Source organism: Gossypium raimondii, chromosome 6 (genome assembly GCF_025698545.1).
Source record: "Gossypium raimondii isolate GPD5lz chromosome 6, ASM2569854v1, whole genome shotgun sequence".
Lineage (NCBI taxonomy): Eukaryota > Viridiplantae > Streptophyta > Magnoliopsida > Malvales > Malvaceae > Gossypium > Gossypium raimondii.
The window spans coordinates 55,767,338-55,783,301 of NC_068570.1; the positions used below are offsets into that span (position 1 = coordinate 55,767,338).

Here is a 15,964-nt window from a genome sequence, read left to right on the forward strand (position 1 = left end):
TCGTTAATTTCCCTTTTCACGATTATTTATGGGCTCTTGATCTAAAATATAAAATTATCCATTCATTAGCACATATTTCAGTTTCAATTCACTTTACGATTAATACCCTTAATTTTCAAAATTACATAATTACCCTATTTTTTTACAACTTTTACATAATTCCTTTTTCATTTTACTTTTTTATAATTTATATTTTTTCTAAATTTTTATATATTTTAAATTTTTATATATTTATTTCTAGTTTTATATGATTGGGCACCAATTTTTTAATGTCTATCATAAAATAGACTAAAAATATATTGGGGACATACTTTAGGTACAAAATTAGAAAGTGAGTGCACTTTAGATACCAAATTAGGTAAAACAAAATTTAAATACCAAAGTTAGAAAATGAGTACACTTCAGGGGCCAAAACTTGAATTAAGCCTTCATATTATTGTTATTATTATTATTATTTATCTAGCCTTTATTGCATAATTTGCCTTCAATCAGATTCCATTTGCAACCCAAAACGAAAGAGAAAGAGAGAGACCGAGTGGAGATCTCCTAAAAGGTAATTTCTCATCTCATCATCCGCGTTTTCTGCTTTTCTTACCATCACAAATATCTGGGTAATCTCAGTTTCTTTTTCATTTCAATAATTCTTTTTTGGTTTAATTAACTATTCATTTGTGTAAAAAAAAGAAATTAAAATAGAACAGAATGATCATTTCCTTTACTCTTTCAATGATTATACTTTCTCTGTGAAATGGGAATTTGAGAGATGCTTTTCTTGGTTGATATTTGTATGGGTTTCCTATTCATTATTTCAATTTCGCCACTATGGAGTGCTTGGGTTGACTTTCCGTTGAATTGCTGGGAAACGCCTTAGACTTTATTTTGATTCTATTTACAAACTTCATTCTTCAAACAGATTTGAATTTGCTTTTACCATATACGACCTTCAAGCTGCACTGTGAAGTTAGTCTTTACTCTTTAGTCAACTTAAGGGAGATTTTACTTGTCAAAAACTAGTTCTCGAGTAAAAGAAAGTTTAAGCAACTTGGTGGGGCTGTAATTAGTGAAGGGTATTATGCATGCTGTAGATTTATACTTTTTCTAATCAGTTGATACTAGTAGAGCACTTGTAAATGAAGAAACTCCTGATCATGTTGGGAAGAAACGGATGAACACTTGCGTATCGATTAGTAATTGAAAGAGTACTAATTCCTGATCCTTAGAATGACAAGCAATAACTACGAAATGGGTTCTTTTTATTCTCTCTTAGGATGCTGGTGAATGAGTGCATATTAAGGCTATGTTGAGGCTTGAGACACTGTTATAAGGTGGATCATAACTAATTAAGTGTAGGGTAAGAGGATTGATATAAAATTGATTGAAATATGTAGACTCTTGGCTCTTATTAAACCATTAAATGAGGATTTAAATCCAGAGGGGTTCTTCTTTTGATTGCCATAAATTCTAAACTGACCAGCACCGTGACAGATAGCAGTGAGTGAGCAGAAGAGAAGAGAAGAGAAGAGAAGAATAATGGAGGAGATAAAGGTGGATGAGAAGGAAGCGTTGGCATGCTGCGGTAGCTCCCAATTCGCTAAGCAAATGGCTTTGGCATCTCCATTTCCTTCAGTCGATCATGCTATCTCTGTAGCCAAGGATATCTGGTTCGACAAGGTCACTCATTTCTTGTCTTTTATTTATTTATTTAAATATTTATCATCATTAATTAAGTGTTCTTATTCAGTTTCTGCTAAGCAATAATTGTAATAAATAAATTAATTTGATGGGTGAAGGTTGATGTTATTGGTTGGTTGGAAGCATTTGCAGCTCATCCTCAGATTGGAGAATCCCCTTCTTCTCATACCAAAAGTGCTCAGTTCGTGTTTTTTCCTTTTCTAGTCATAGATATTAGCTAGGGATCTCACTTCTCTCTTGATCTCATTATACTATGCTATTTGCTTGTGTTAAGAATCATCATCACTTGCTAACCCAAGTTGATCTTATCTTTCTCCCCCCCTCCCCCCTTCTGATTTCTCTGATCCTGTACTTGTAGTTTTTAATACCTTAGTTCCATCTGAACGTAATAATAATGAGTTAAAAAAAAGAGAAGAAAAACAACCTTTGTTCAATTCAACTAAATTTAACTACTTTATATACAACTTTTTCTTATGATGTAGCCATTAAATCATTAAATTGCATATACCTCATCATTTGAATTTAACTTCTCATATTTTACATCTCCTCTCATCTCATGTATTTTCTGTTTCCGGTTAATGACAACCGGTGCAAAAATAAATTTCCTTTATCTTGACCAAACATCTTAGATTTTCTTTGTAATTGGATTTTCAATTTGTCTTGTAGTGTTTCCTTTCCCTACTTTTGGCAACATTCTATCCCATCCCAGCATATATTTGGTTATGTTATGAATAGCAAAACAAGTTCCAGTTTCATTTTCAAACCCTTAAACACTTGCTAGATAGAAAGTGGAACAGTTATCCTTGTAACTGTAATGCCCTGCCAAACTACAATTATTCTTTGAATTTCTCCTCTCTCTAAATTGTGAACTTTTTATTAGTTTTTGTTGTTAGGTCACTTGAAATTATTCTTTCTTTTTTTTCTTTATTTTTTTATTTTTTATTTTACAGGTGGAGTAAGGGAGAACAATCAACTGCTTTAGCAACTGCCACTGATTCTGGGTTACAGGTTGAAATTATGCTTCACTTGAACAGCTAAAATATTTAGGCACTGAAAACATGGCTCTCAACAAACATGATTGCCAGGCTACCTAACTTCATCCTCACACAGTACATAATTAACCATGTAGAATTAGCAATTATATATATTTAGTTATTTGTGTAAGGAATAATCACCTTTTTCTTTTAGGAACTATCTGACTGGAATGCTCGATATAGGCAAAAATTTGGACATGTATTTCTAATATGTGCTTCTGGGAGGAGCGCTGCTGAAATACTTGGTGAATTGAAGGTAAAGCTTGCACTAATATTACTTTTGCCGTTGCCATAATCTAAATGATGCCTTTACCGAGGAGTTTGTGATAAATTTTAGATTTTGATAGTTGTCTTGGAACTTGCAGCCTTTTAAACGAGCAATTGTTTACTTGCAGAGCAGTTGTTACATGCATGAATTTTATGCTAATGGTGAAATTATTTCTGACCCCTATAACCTGGCTTTATGCTTATGTTTTTTTTTTGGTAAGAAAACAATAAACTAGCTGAGTGCATCACTTGATTGAGAACATGTTCTTGTACAACCTCTGAACTTTTAAATTTATTGTTTCTAATTTCTGTAGGGCACGTTATGCCTATCTTCATCTTTCTGAATATGCGGTAACTGGCCAGTCTTGTATCCCGAGGCCTTTCAGAAGTTGATACTAATTATTCTAAATTTTGCTTTTGCAGAAACGGTACTCAAACAGGCCCATACATGAGCTTGAGATAGCATCCCAGGAGCAAATGAAAATAACAGAATTACGCCTTAGAAAGCTTTTCTCAGCTAAAGCAAAAGCTGATTCAACAGGCAGCCAGTACTCAACGGCGGTAGCAAGTAAAGCTGAAATTACTTTTCACTTTCCTTTCTGCCTTCTCCACCTTCTTCCCCTCCTCTTTTTACCCCCTTAAAACATCACTTTCTTTTTCATTGTGCGTACAAAGATCCTCAACACATGCATTATTTTTTGGGGACTATGAATGGGAGTACTTACTGAGAGACTCAAGCTTTAGGCCTACCAATACCAATATAATGTTCTTGCATTAGATGAACTAGAAGATTATGAGATTCATCCAACCTTGCTAAATCAATGAGATATGACTATTCGAAGCAAGTCAACCTGCACAATAGTTAGCATCTCTGTAAATATGTTGAAGAACACAATTCCATCCTCACACTATAATTGTTGACAAAGAAGAAGAATATGTCCATATGTATTCTTGTCTTTCAACGGTGCCATTGTTGAGCCAGGCTATCAAAAGTGTTTGAAAACCATGTTCTTAAGCAAAACAAAAGCTTCCTTAATGTACTATTCCTCATGGCAAGTGGTGCTGCTAGGTTAGTTTATTCTATGGACTGATGACCTTGCATGTGCTTAAAATAAAGCATCCTAGATGAAATGATATAGAAATGCTGCAAGTTCTGACTATCCAAGAGCAAAGTCCTTCCTGCCAATGGATGGTAACACTTGTTTCATTGCAAGAATAAATAGTAGAATGTCCTTGTTTGCATTGTTTTTATCTTTGTTTTGTGCTATGCATGCTTTCAGTGTTTGGATTTAAGTCACCCTTCATCCTGTTTTTTTTCCTTCATTTTTTGAAACTAGAAGAACGTGTGGGCATAATTGGACAGCATTTAACTGCTCCTTTAGAAGGTTTTCCTGCAAAAGCTCCTCAAGTCCAAGCTCGAACTCGACCACCAATCACTACTCATGTATTAGATGTTTCTAGGGGATCTCCAGCTGCTGGTATTGAAGTACGTTTGGAAATGTGGAAGAGCAGTCAACCTCGTCCATCATTTGGTGGAACTGATATAGGCGGATGGGTACTTGAAGGATGTTCAACTACTGATAGAGATGGACGGAGTGGTCAGTTGATGAGCATAGTAGATGCTCTCAGCCCTGGAGTATACCGAATAAGTTTCAACACAGGTAAGTACAACCCTGGAGGCTTTTTCCCCTATGTCTCAATTGTGTTTGAAATCAAAGACACACAGAAATTCGAGCATTTTCACGTTCCTTTGCTGCTTTCACCATTCTCCTTCTCGACATACCGAGGGAGCTAGAGGAACCATATTTTCTTATAGAATCCACAATACTTGAACATGCTTGCATGGGGTTAACTGACTTGATGGGTTCATCTTTTGATATCATTACTGTTTGTATGTGGTGTAAATGGAGAATTTCACCATTTTATTCCAATAAAAAACTCGTGTCGAATAAGATTGTAGCTTGAAAAAACATTCTAATCCTTCGGTAGTTTGGTATTTGTGGTTCATGTCTAAAGTTTGATCTTAACCTTACAATATTAAATATACCATTTAAAGTGGCCTCTTTAATTACATCATTCCAGTCCTCGTCATTGCTAATTATTATCCCATGCATATTAAAGCTTTGTTAATTTTAGTGTTTTGTATTACTGTCAACAATTGCGGTAAGAAGTTAAAATGACTATATTAGATATGATGTTGAAAAATAACTAATAGGTGAAAAAATTAAATGCTTTTTTTTTAGTAATTGATTTAGATTAATTGTTAAATTTTAAATTAAATATAAAACCTATATTTTATATTAAACATTAAAAAAAAGTAATTGTTACTATAACACTAATTCCATCTAGTGGTGTAATAGAGTCGAATCAAGTTTGAATACTATCAAGCTTTAGCTTGACTTGAAATTCGATGTTCAATACTCGACTCAAGCTCGACCGAACGTCTATTTTTAAGCTTGAGCTTGGCTCTAGGTATAATCGAACTGCTCGAGGCTCGATTAAGCTTGTTTATTAATTTTTGTACTCAAGTTCGACTCAATAATTAAGTTTAGCGTTAATAATATAAATTAAGGGCAAATACATAATATAATAATATAAAAATATGAAAAGCTCGATAAAGCTCGTGAGCCGTTTGAGTCAAATATTACTAAGCTCAAATTTGGCTCAATTAATCAGTTCAAGCTAATTGAGTTCAATTTTTTTTTTTAAATCTAACTCAAATAACTTGCGAGCATTAATATATCATTTGCACTTTTAATTCTACCTTAATCACATCTAATGACTACCCTTTCACGTTAAATAATTTATATAAAAAAAGCAAAATTCATAAAGAGAATAAATTAGAACAGTGAGCAGCAAAACTTGAATGTCCTTGGAAGCATGACTATTAAAATGGGATGTTTTGGTAATTTCATTACCCAAATGTGAAAAGCAAAAGTCATATCAGCTTATTGGTTTACACAGCTGTTTTTTTCTCAAATTTGGGCAAAAATTTGAATTGAAGGTAAGCCTAATTTCATAAAGTTTTCAATTGTCTGACTGCTGGATATAGGCAAAAATTTAGGCATGTAACTAATCAAATACTTGTTGAATTGAGGGTAAACCAAAGCTTGCCACTAATATTGCTTTGGCAGTTTCCATAATCTAATCCATGCCTTAGATGATATGAATTATTGTATAGATTTAACATCTGTTTTGGCTCCTGTATTATACTGAAATTCTCACATTGACCCTTCTATAATTTTTCCGGTCACTTTGCCTTCTCTACTTTATCCCCTTGAGTATTTACGCTAAAAAACAAAAAATCTCCCATGTATTCACATGTTCACCTCTTTCTTTGTAGTGAAATTCTCACTTTTAACTCTTCATACGTTAATAATTGATTGGCTTAAACCTCCCATGCTTGAGCTTGAGATACTCCAACAGGCCCCAAGAGCAAATAAAATTAGTAGAACTACGCCTTTCAAAGCTCATCTCTGCTTAAACAAAAACTGTTTCAATGGTGGTAGCTCTATTTTGCAAAAATTTAATCATCACTTTCCCTTTTCCATCTTTCCAAAAACTAGAAGAACGTGTGGGCGTAATTTAACTTCTCCTGCCAAAAGCACCTCGAGTACTCCGAGCTCCAGCTCGACTGCCGATTACCACTCTTGTATTGGTTGTTTCAAAGGGATGTCCAGCTGGTGGTATTGATTTACGTTTGGAAATGTCAAAGGGCGGTGAAGATGGTCCATCAGTTGGTGAGATTGATATAGGTAGATGGGTACTTGAAGTCTTGAACAATATTCAACTATTGATAGTGATGAGCATGGTTGATGCTCTAACCCATGGAGTATACAGAATAAGTTTCAACACAGGTAAGTACAATACAACCATGGAGGCTTTTTCCTTTATGCTTCAATTGTGTTTGAGATCAAAGAGACTCAGAAATGGGAGCATTTTCATGTTCCTTTGCTGCTTTCACCATTCTCCATCACTGCTTACCGAGGGAGCTAGAGGAACCATATGTTATACATAAAGTTTTGATTTGATTTACTTTTTACAAACCACTACACCATATCAATTTATTACAATTTTAGTTTGTATTTTGTATAGGCAAACAATTATATGAATCTAATATGAAAATAAACGGCTGCATTTATTTCTTTAACGGTAAGCTACACCATTAGTCACTAAACTATGGGTAAGTTTTCGTTTTAGTTATTTAACTAAAAAAGTTACAATTTGGTCACTGAACTATTTGAAAGTTTTCATTTAAGTTACCGAACTATTCAGAAGTTGTTATTTTAGTCACTGGGTTGTTAATTTTTTTTCTAAAAAAAGTTTCACTAGCGAGCTCCAAGCGATAATTCGATGATCAGTACGGTGCATTAGTACCCATGGACGAGTCAAAGAACATACATTAAATCCAAGTCGGTCTAACAATCAGTGTCCAAGGTCAGAGAAAAAAGCTCTTTGAATTTTGAATCGCAGACTTGTGGCATTCAAAGCTAATTCATGAAAAAAAAAACTAAATTGTAGAAGAGAAGCGGAAAAAAGCTTTCAATCGATACAAATAATGCGAATAAAGAATGTATAAGTGAATTTAAAGTATGACAAGTGTTTTATAAGATGAAGTAAAAATATAAATAAATATATAAATAAATGTGACACTTATTAATTACACGTTTAATATGCTCATGAAGTTTGAAAACTCTATACACAAAGAATGTATCAAATAATTACCTTTTATTTATATATTTAATGTTTTATTAAACCCATTTGAGAAATTGAAAACTCCACTAACAAATACTTTTGTAATTGGGTAAATGGTAACAGGGTAGGGGTCGAGATTAAATTTTATATTTTTATAATAGTAAAAATATAATTTCACCATTTTAATAGTTTATATCTCAATAATTTTAAAAGATTAAATCAAAATTTTAACATTTTGGGGGCTAAAGTATAATTTTATCATTATCAATTAAAAATTTTATAAATTATAAAAAATCAAATAAAAAATTTTCATTTTAGAAGGATCGAAACCCTACCACCCTAACCCCACCCCTGAATATTAAAATTTAAATCTGTAAATATCAGCCGTTAAAATGTGAACTTGATTAAGCCTTAACAAAGATTACAAACATTTAGATCCAACTTCTATCATAAGAAAGAGTACATAAATCAACCCATATTCCTCTATGCTTCATTATAATAGCTATGAAATAATGTCCCTTTATTTTAGGAGAAACTACCTTATTTATGATGGATTTTCTATTTTAAAAATGTAGTTGATGATTTTTTTTTAAATAAACAATTTATGAGTGAGATTAGAAAGAATTTAGGGCTCTTTTGGATGGGCGTTTATTTTCAGTGTCATGCGTTTAATTTTTTATTTGTCTCACATTATAGTATTTAATCTCACCGCCACCTTATTTTTACACTAACCGTGGATAACTGTGCCACCCCATCCAAAAAAATGCCTTAAATTATACTTAAAAATAAAGAAATACAAGCATGTGTAAGACTTTATCCCAAAAAAAACAAACTTATATTTAATTTAATCATATCTTCTTAGCATAGCTTTTAAAGATGTTTTGTGAATATGGATTAAGAAGAATAAAAAAAGAAATTAATTAACAAAGAAAATAAATAATTGAAGAAATTAAGTGGCATGAAACAAAAAAGGGTGAAGGAGATAAGAGAATCATAAGAGAGAGAGAGAGAGTCAACGGAGCATGTGGCATTAAGCCAATGATTTTCTTTTTAATTTCCTTTTCTTGCAAATTAGTCCAATTAAAGGGTTGAATCAATTTTATATACGAACAGTTTAAAATCGATTGAATTAAGTTAAAAAATTAATTAAATTAAAAGTTAGTAATCCGATCAATTTAATCACCGATCCGATTCTTTTTTAGACAAAAATGAAAGTGGTGAAGAGGGGACATTGGGACAAAACCCAATTCAGCTCCAACCATGTTCATTTTTCTCTTCAACCAAAAACCATTATTGGGCATGCATTATACACTGATCAGTACCGGCAGCCAGATCTTTTGACAACTCACTTGCTTATTTTTATGTATATATCGGCCTCGGTGTGCTAGAGAAATGGTACATGCTGAGCATAGGTTGTAACTGAGTTAATTTATTTGGGTTTTTTATACATAAAATGTGTTATTTCGAGTTTAATATTTAAAATTTTATTCGGATAGAATAAAATTTGAATTATTAAAATCCATTGAATTAAGTTGGATCATATTGGTTTATTTAATAAAAAATAAGTTTAATTCTATTCTCAATTTTAAATTTGAGTTTAAATTCGATACTATTATAATCAAAATTCTTTTTATCAAATCCAAATAATTTGTGAGCATAGTTTTAGAAAATATTTTCTTTACCTTATGCCAAATTTGAAGATTCCCCCATCGAAATCATTTCCTTCATGTCAAAAATCAAGCATACGAGTAAGAGAATGAATGAATGGTAAAAAAAGTGAAAGTAAATATTTTCTCAACCATTCAAATTCTGAAGTCGTCATTGTTGAGAGATGTTTTATCTGAATATTACCTTTATCCCGAATAAAATTAATTTCAATGCCTAAAACAGATGAAGACACCTGTAATTAGGTCCCAATTGACACCATGAACACTAGATGAGAGCTTAATTGGTCCACAAAACATTCCATTTTGTTGGAGAAGCAAATCATGCAAATATGGGGAAGATTTAATACTAGAGTTGTTAAATTGGATTAAGAGCAAGTTGTTATGAATGTTATTTAGGACTCCTACTTCATGATCATATCATCTAAATCTCCTTTTATAGATTTGTTTTATGCTTCAAAGTGATTCATATTGATTTGCTTTAGATTTACAGTTATTTTATATTCCAAATATATCATTTTTGATGGATTTATACAAGATCATAAGTATATAAAATGAAATTTTAATAAATACATATATACGAAGATGTGTTCACGAAGCTTTTAGGAATTTCGCCATTTTCTCTAACGATTTATCTATCAAATATCACATAAGAAATTAAGATGTAATTGCACTCTACTAGCCAAACACATCTCGAGAACAGGGACGAAACCAGGAAATTTTTTTAGGGGGAGATGAAATTAAATTGCAATTTTTAATAGCCTATATTTTTATAACTTTTAAATGATTAAATCAAATTTTGTCATTTTTAAAGAGGTCAAAGTGTAATTTTACCTTTATTAATTTAAATTTTTTAAAATTTCTAAATGGTCTAAATGGATAATTTTCTATTTTAGGGGGACCAGAGCCCTTGCCAACCCTCTTAAATACACCATTGCTCAATAATTAAAATTTAATTGTAATTACAAAAAGTACAATTACTATATTTATAATTACTACAAATATACCCTTAATAATTTAATTTAAGCCTTTTTTAAACATATTCCTAAAATTTTATAATTTTATTTCGACTGTACTTTACCTCTAGGTTTATATTTAATTAATGGAGTTTACACCCATGCAGTCCACATGGTTTATAGTAGAAATTATAGAACACTAATCATTGCAAATTATTGTTTTCTATTAATAATTAATAATAAAAAATTGTGAATAAATAAAATCAAAAGCCCAAACATTCCAAACAAAATAATATATGACTGAAATGTGGGAAGTACGTTGTTCCACGTTTTATCAAAGACAAGAAAAGCACATGGACATGTTGTGATATAGATGTTACATACGTTGTATTATACCAAATAATTTAGTACCTTTCTCAAAAAGTTTTCAAACAGTGGAGAACGGAGCAAAATAAAGAGAAAATTAGCGCATGGTATCTAAATTACTATTTTTACTCTGCGGAATCTTGATTAGAGAATAATTCTTATTCAGTGAGCTGATGGAATTATTTATTTGACTAAACTTAATCTACCCTTTACAGTAATAGATAATTGCAACCCCAACAACGATTCTAATTGTTACAAACCGCTCCCCACAAAACATACAAGCAATGTATCTTTCTCTAATAAATGTATAAATAGTGTCGAATGAACAGAAGTAGAGATATTACTATAACGTACTCAAAAGATACTCTAAAAGACAATACGAAAAAGTTGATTAGTAACAAATTTATAAGCTAATACAAGATCTCTTCAGCAACATTTAGATATGCTTGAAATGCTCATTAAAATATTCAAAAGTAAGTTTCAGGCAACTTCAAATACTTCGATCAAAATTTGGATAGTCATTAAAAATACAAACTCTTCTCTTTTAAAAAGCCATTCGATTGAACCAGAAATCTTGGCATGGGTCTGTAACTAGCGTCGCGAATTACAATCCCATTTGTTGCATAAAACCTTTTTATACAAGGCCCAAATAAAAATAAACACCGTCAAATATGCCAACATAAAATCTTTAGTTTACATGTATATCTTAACCCCTTATCGATACTCTAACTGAATCATATATTTAACATCATCATAAGCCTTTAGTTTTAATATTGTGGAATTCTAGTCAATTGAATCCTAGTTCAATTAGCATTAGTATTGTTGTAGAAGAGCACGTGGGTTCGAGTGCGCTGAAGCGCATTACCATCCTATTTATGGGTTGAAGTTATGAGTAATTCTAAACATTCTTGTCTTAAAAAAGAGTAAATATGTTCAGAACCTACATTTAATGATAATTATGAACGTAACTAGGGGGCTAACATAGCCCCGACCCCTTGAAATAATTAATATTCATGCACCGTAAAGATAAATATAAAAAAAAAACCTTAATTATAAAATAAAGATAACGAGTTAGTAAACATCATAAATGCGAATACATGTAATCTTTCTTTATCATCTCTCTCGTCCCAATCTTCTCCTTCTTCATTTATGGTAAAGGCCAACTTTGTGTGATACAACCATTGCTCCTTAATTAACTCACATGAATTTTGTCTCTCCTTGAGTTTTCATGCTAATGGCCAAATACCCTTTGCCTCAAATGTCAAATGTTTAAATATCCTCCCAACCCCTCTATTTTTTAGGTCTTTCAAATTTAGTTCCCATGTTTTCATTTTCATAAATTTAATCTCTCTATTTGTCTGATTTAAAAATTAGGGCCTAATCGATAACATAATTAATAAATTTTCATTAAATTTGAATATATGATATTTTAATGTTTAAAGTTCTGATTTAAAAGTTTAAAAGTCCAAGGAGTGCAAGGACTTGAGAGATAATTAGACTATTATAAAATGCTACATGTCATCACCTCAAAAGATAAATTCCATTTTTATTGTCTTTTATATAAATTCAGCACTAATTTTAATAAAGAAGTAAACGTGTTTTGTACCCAAAAACAAAAAAATGTCTCTTCTACTAACTAAAGACAATATTGGTTAATCTCTTTTTATAGTATGAAATGTGCCCTTGGTTACAACATAGAGGAGCAGCTTAAGTATAATATAATATAAATTAGCACTTCCTTTTAATTAAAAAAAAAAGAGTTGTTGGGGATTATAAAATTGAAGTCTATAAATTTAGGGTTTTATCATATAATTAATTCATGTAATAACTTTTAAGATATATTTAATTCTTCTGTAAGTATATTTGATAAGTTGATGATATCTGCTCTTTTTGACACAATATTAAAACTACACATAATCTCTCTCCAGCACATAAATAAGATGATAATACGGTTCAGCGGACTCGAAATCACGTCATCTTGTGTTGGCAATAATGCCCGTGCCATGACTCAATCGACCATGTTTAATAATCTTTACTGCTAGATTAACAATCTTTATTGTGTATATCTCTCCTCGACTGGATTCTTTATGGCATTCAGGGGAAAAAACGAGAGAGTAAATAATATCCTTAACTCTCTTAAAATTAGTATATGGTAAAACTACACTTTGATTTTGAATGTAACATTTATATAAAATGATAAATTTATGCAATTATGATGACAAAAATACTTTTGTATTTAGTGAATATTCAAAGGGGGAGAACAATAAATATTTAAAAAGAACATTGAATTCCACAAACCCCAAAATTTAATACGACATGATAGGGCGTACCAACCCCATTTCTTTTGCATCTTCCCCCTTCTCACCTTCTCACCTCTTGTTTTAAATACCATTGTTTCAACTCCCTTCTGCTCCCATATTTATTATCCCTCACCTACGCACCCCACAAAGACAAGACACCATGAAGCTACCTGCTCTGTTCAAGCCTAAAGAACCCACCTCCAAGCAACCATGGCAATGGCCTTCATGCAAGCACCCCAAGACCCTTTCTTTCCGAGCAGGTGACGACGTTTTCAAGACCGTTAACTCCATGTTCTTCGACCCTAACACCAACAACGACAGCGGTGTTGAAACCCCACAGTCATGGTTCACCAACTCTTCCGACTCACCCAGTTTATCCACCACCACCACCACCGACTCAGATCATCAAGGCTTTGATGGTGAGTCTTTAGAGACAGTTGTCCGTGGAGCTCGTTCCGAGAGGCTGTTCTTCGAGCCAGGCGGTGACACGAGTTCCATCCTCGAAGAAGCCAAAGCAGCCGGTGGTGGTGGTGATGGGTTGTTCCCGTTCAAAGAAAGCGTGATTCTAGCTATGGAATCTGATGATCCGTACGTGGACTTTCGTAAGTCGATGGAAGAGATGGTGGAGACACATGGGATGAAAGATTGGGAATGGTTAGAACAACTGTTGGGATGGTATTTGAAGGTGAATGGGAAGAACAACCATGGATTTATAATCGGAGCTTTCATTGATCTTCTTGTAGCTATCACTTCTTCCTCTGATTCCACTTCTTATTCTTCTGCTCTCTCTTCTTTCCCTTCATCTCCTCTTTGTTCAACTGAAGGAGATGTGGATGAATTTCAACTCCAACAAAACATTGTTTTGCCTTAGAATCACAGGTCGTTGGATGATGGCTTCTTTTTGGCTGTATAGTATTGATCACTATGTGATAGATGTTATTATAATTAATTGCAGTAAATTTCGAGGTAGAAAGTGAATCAAAATTCCATATAATTATCGTTAGGTTATTTTGTGACCCCTATTTAAATTATTGTATATACGTTCTGTTTTTTTTTTTTTTTGCTTTTATAACATTATTAGTTAATTTAGATCATTTGTATCATTGATGATTTACTCTTAGCTCGAGCAGTATGTGTATTCTTCTCTAGGTTCCAGTGCATTGAAACTTATTATTTTCCTATTTATAGGTTGAGAGGAGCTACGAATAGTTTTATGCATTGTGTAAAAAAGAACAAATATGATTAGAACATATAATTTTTTTTTCTTGGAAACATCCATTTCAATTGATCAATAAATTAGGACAAAGCAATGCAAAAAATTAGTTAAAACATTAGATCAAATTAAGTAAAATGACTAAATCTCAAAATTAAACCTTACAAAAAAACCTAAAGCATAATTTGACCATTCTTCTTTACTTTGCGGCAGCTAATCTTTTAAATATAAATATATTTGAGAATATGATTTAAATGTGGAATTCTTTTTGAACTTTTTTTGGTGAATTACGGGCAAAGCCTTAACATCAACGCAACTAAGGCGATTCGAATTCAGGGTTCTTATTATATATGTTCTTTTTGATATAGTGCCTAAAACTACTCATAGCTCCTCTAACCCTTAAATAAGAAGATAATACGCTTCTGCCCACTCGAACCCATATTCTCTTACGTTGACAACAATACCAATCGAACTAAAATCCAATCGTTTTAAATGTAAAATTCTTTAAGTTTAAACTTCATCTCATGTATATATATATATAATTGATTTAATTTTATATTAGATTTGTGCATGTATAAATTAGTGGAAGGATGATTTGTGGTTTATTTTATGAGATAATATCTTACTATAATTATTACTTGTACATATAAAATGTTTGAATAAATAATGGAGAAATTCCATTAATATTGAATCAAAAGATACATCAGGTTGTACCACATTCATCATAAAATCAGAAAAAAGGAAAATATCTGACAAAGTGGATACTCTGGTTTTATATCAATACCCTCTATTTGTTTGAAATAAATAAGAAGAAGGGTGCATTTATTATTAAATTTAAAATAAGTGGATTAAAATTACAGAATTTGCTCTGGATGTGCTTAGGATAATATATATAATTCACATCAACATTCATCTAATCTATACCTTAAGATATCTGCCACATACCCATCAGCTCTTTTTTTTAATGAAAATGGTTAATTTTCGGTTTTGGTCCTTTAGATTTAATCTTTATCCTTTAATTTTCAACATAATTTAGTCTCTATATTTTTGTAATTTTATTAATTAACTCAAATAGTTAATACCGTTAACTTTTCAGTTCAAATATTATGTTGTTATAATTAAATTGAAAGTAGAGAGATTAAATTATTGAAAATAAAAGTCGGAGGACTGAATTCAAAGTGTATGAAGTGTCGAGACTTAGAGTCATGGTTGCTTGAACCGTTTGAACCGATCAGGGTATCAATTCGGAGAGAGACATCAGACTGGTTGATCCACGAATCAGTATGAACTAGTAGAATTAGGCTAAAAAAATCGATTGAACAGTTTTTTTTTTATGTTTTTAATGATTCATTTAACCAACCATACGAACCAGTGGTTTGACTAATTCAACCATTATTTTGGTTCTAAAAACTTTGCTTAGAATATATTAAATCTTTAAAATTTTACTTTATAATTTGATATAAACAAATAATCAACTTAAAATGAAGTGTGAGTTAACCGATAAAAAATTAAATAAGGGAAAAAACATCTTAAGAGTACATTTTAATTAAGGTCCCTAAAAGATATATTAAAAGAATTAATATATAATGTATAAGAAAATCACTTGAATGAAGTTATATGACCAATGAATTAAGGTCCCCGAATGGCTTAAGAGATTTAATATTGGGCTCCAAATAAGCTCAATTTTTAATATTGGGCTTATAAATTTTTATAAAAATATTGAATCGAGGTGTTTGGATGATTTATAGAATATAAATTGATTGTTCGGTAAATCAAT

General features: G+C 31.6%; 2 protein-coding genes across 4 annotated transcripts; both read left to right on the top strand.

The window, feature by feature from the left end:
- Nucleotides 1-410: 410 nt before the first annotated feature.
- On the top strand, nt 411-5,064 carry LOC105784728 (uric acid degradation bifunctional protein TTL). 3 transcript variants are annotated; one of them, XM_012610668.2, is made up of 7 exons: nt 411-553; nt 1,486-1,671; nt 1,791-1,873; nt 2,643-2,700; nt 2,881-2,982; nt 3,417-3,561; nt 4,331-5,064. In XM_012610668.2, exons 2-7 carry the CDS (start codon nt 1,531-1,533, stop codon nt 4,786-4,788), a joined length of 987 nt encoding a protein of 328 aa, XP_012466122.1. In that variant the 5' UTR covers nt 411-553; nt 1,486-1,530; the 3' UTR covers nt 4,789-5,064. The 3 variants fall into 3 exon arrangements, with proteins under 3 accessions (XP_012466122.1, XP_052488500.1, XP_012466124.1); XM_052632540.1 differs by having other exon boundaries at nt 433-553; nt 1,493-1,671; XM_012610670.2 differs by having other exon boundaries at nt 504-553; nt 4,334-5,064.
- A 7,950-nt stretch (nt 5,065-13,014) lies between these two features.
- Nucleotides 13,015-13,982, top strand: LOC105784738 (transcription repressor OFP13). The gene has a single exon (XM_012610677.2). The coding sequence runs from the start codon at nt 13,135-13,137 to the stop codon at nt 13,843-13,845; it is 711 nt and encodes a 236-aa protein (XP_012466131.1). The 5' UTR covers nt 13,015-13,134; the 3' UTR covers nt 13,846-13,982.
- Nucleotides 13,983-15,964: the final 1,982 nt, after the last annotated feature.

What these genes read in the sequence shown, in the direction of transcription:
- LOC105784728 (XM_012610668.2), top strand. Translation starts at nt 1,531, where the DNA reads ATGGAGGAGATAAAGGTGGATGAGAAGGAAGCGTTGGCATGCTGCGGT. An exon ending in CCACTGATTCTGGGTTACAG is followed by an intron (nt 2,701 to 2,880) that starts GTTGAAATTATG and finishes TTTTTCTTTTAG; the next exon opens with GAACTATCTGACTGGAATGC. An exon ending in AAATACTTGGTGAATTGAAG is followed by an intron (nt 2,983 to 3,416) that starts GTAAAGCTTGCA and finishes TTGCTTTTGCAG; the next exon opens with AAACGGTACTCAAACAGGCC.
- LOC105784738 (XM_012610677.2), top strand. Translation starts at nt 13,135, where the DNA reads ATGAAGCTACCTGCTCTGTTCAAGCCTAAAGAACCCACCTCCAAGCAA.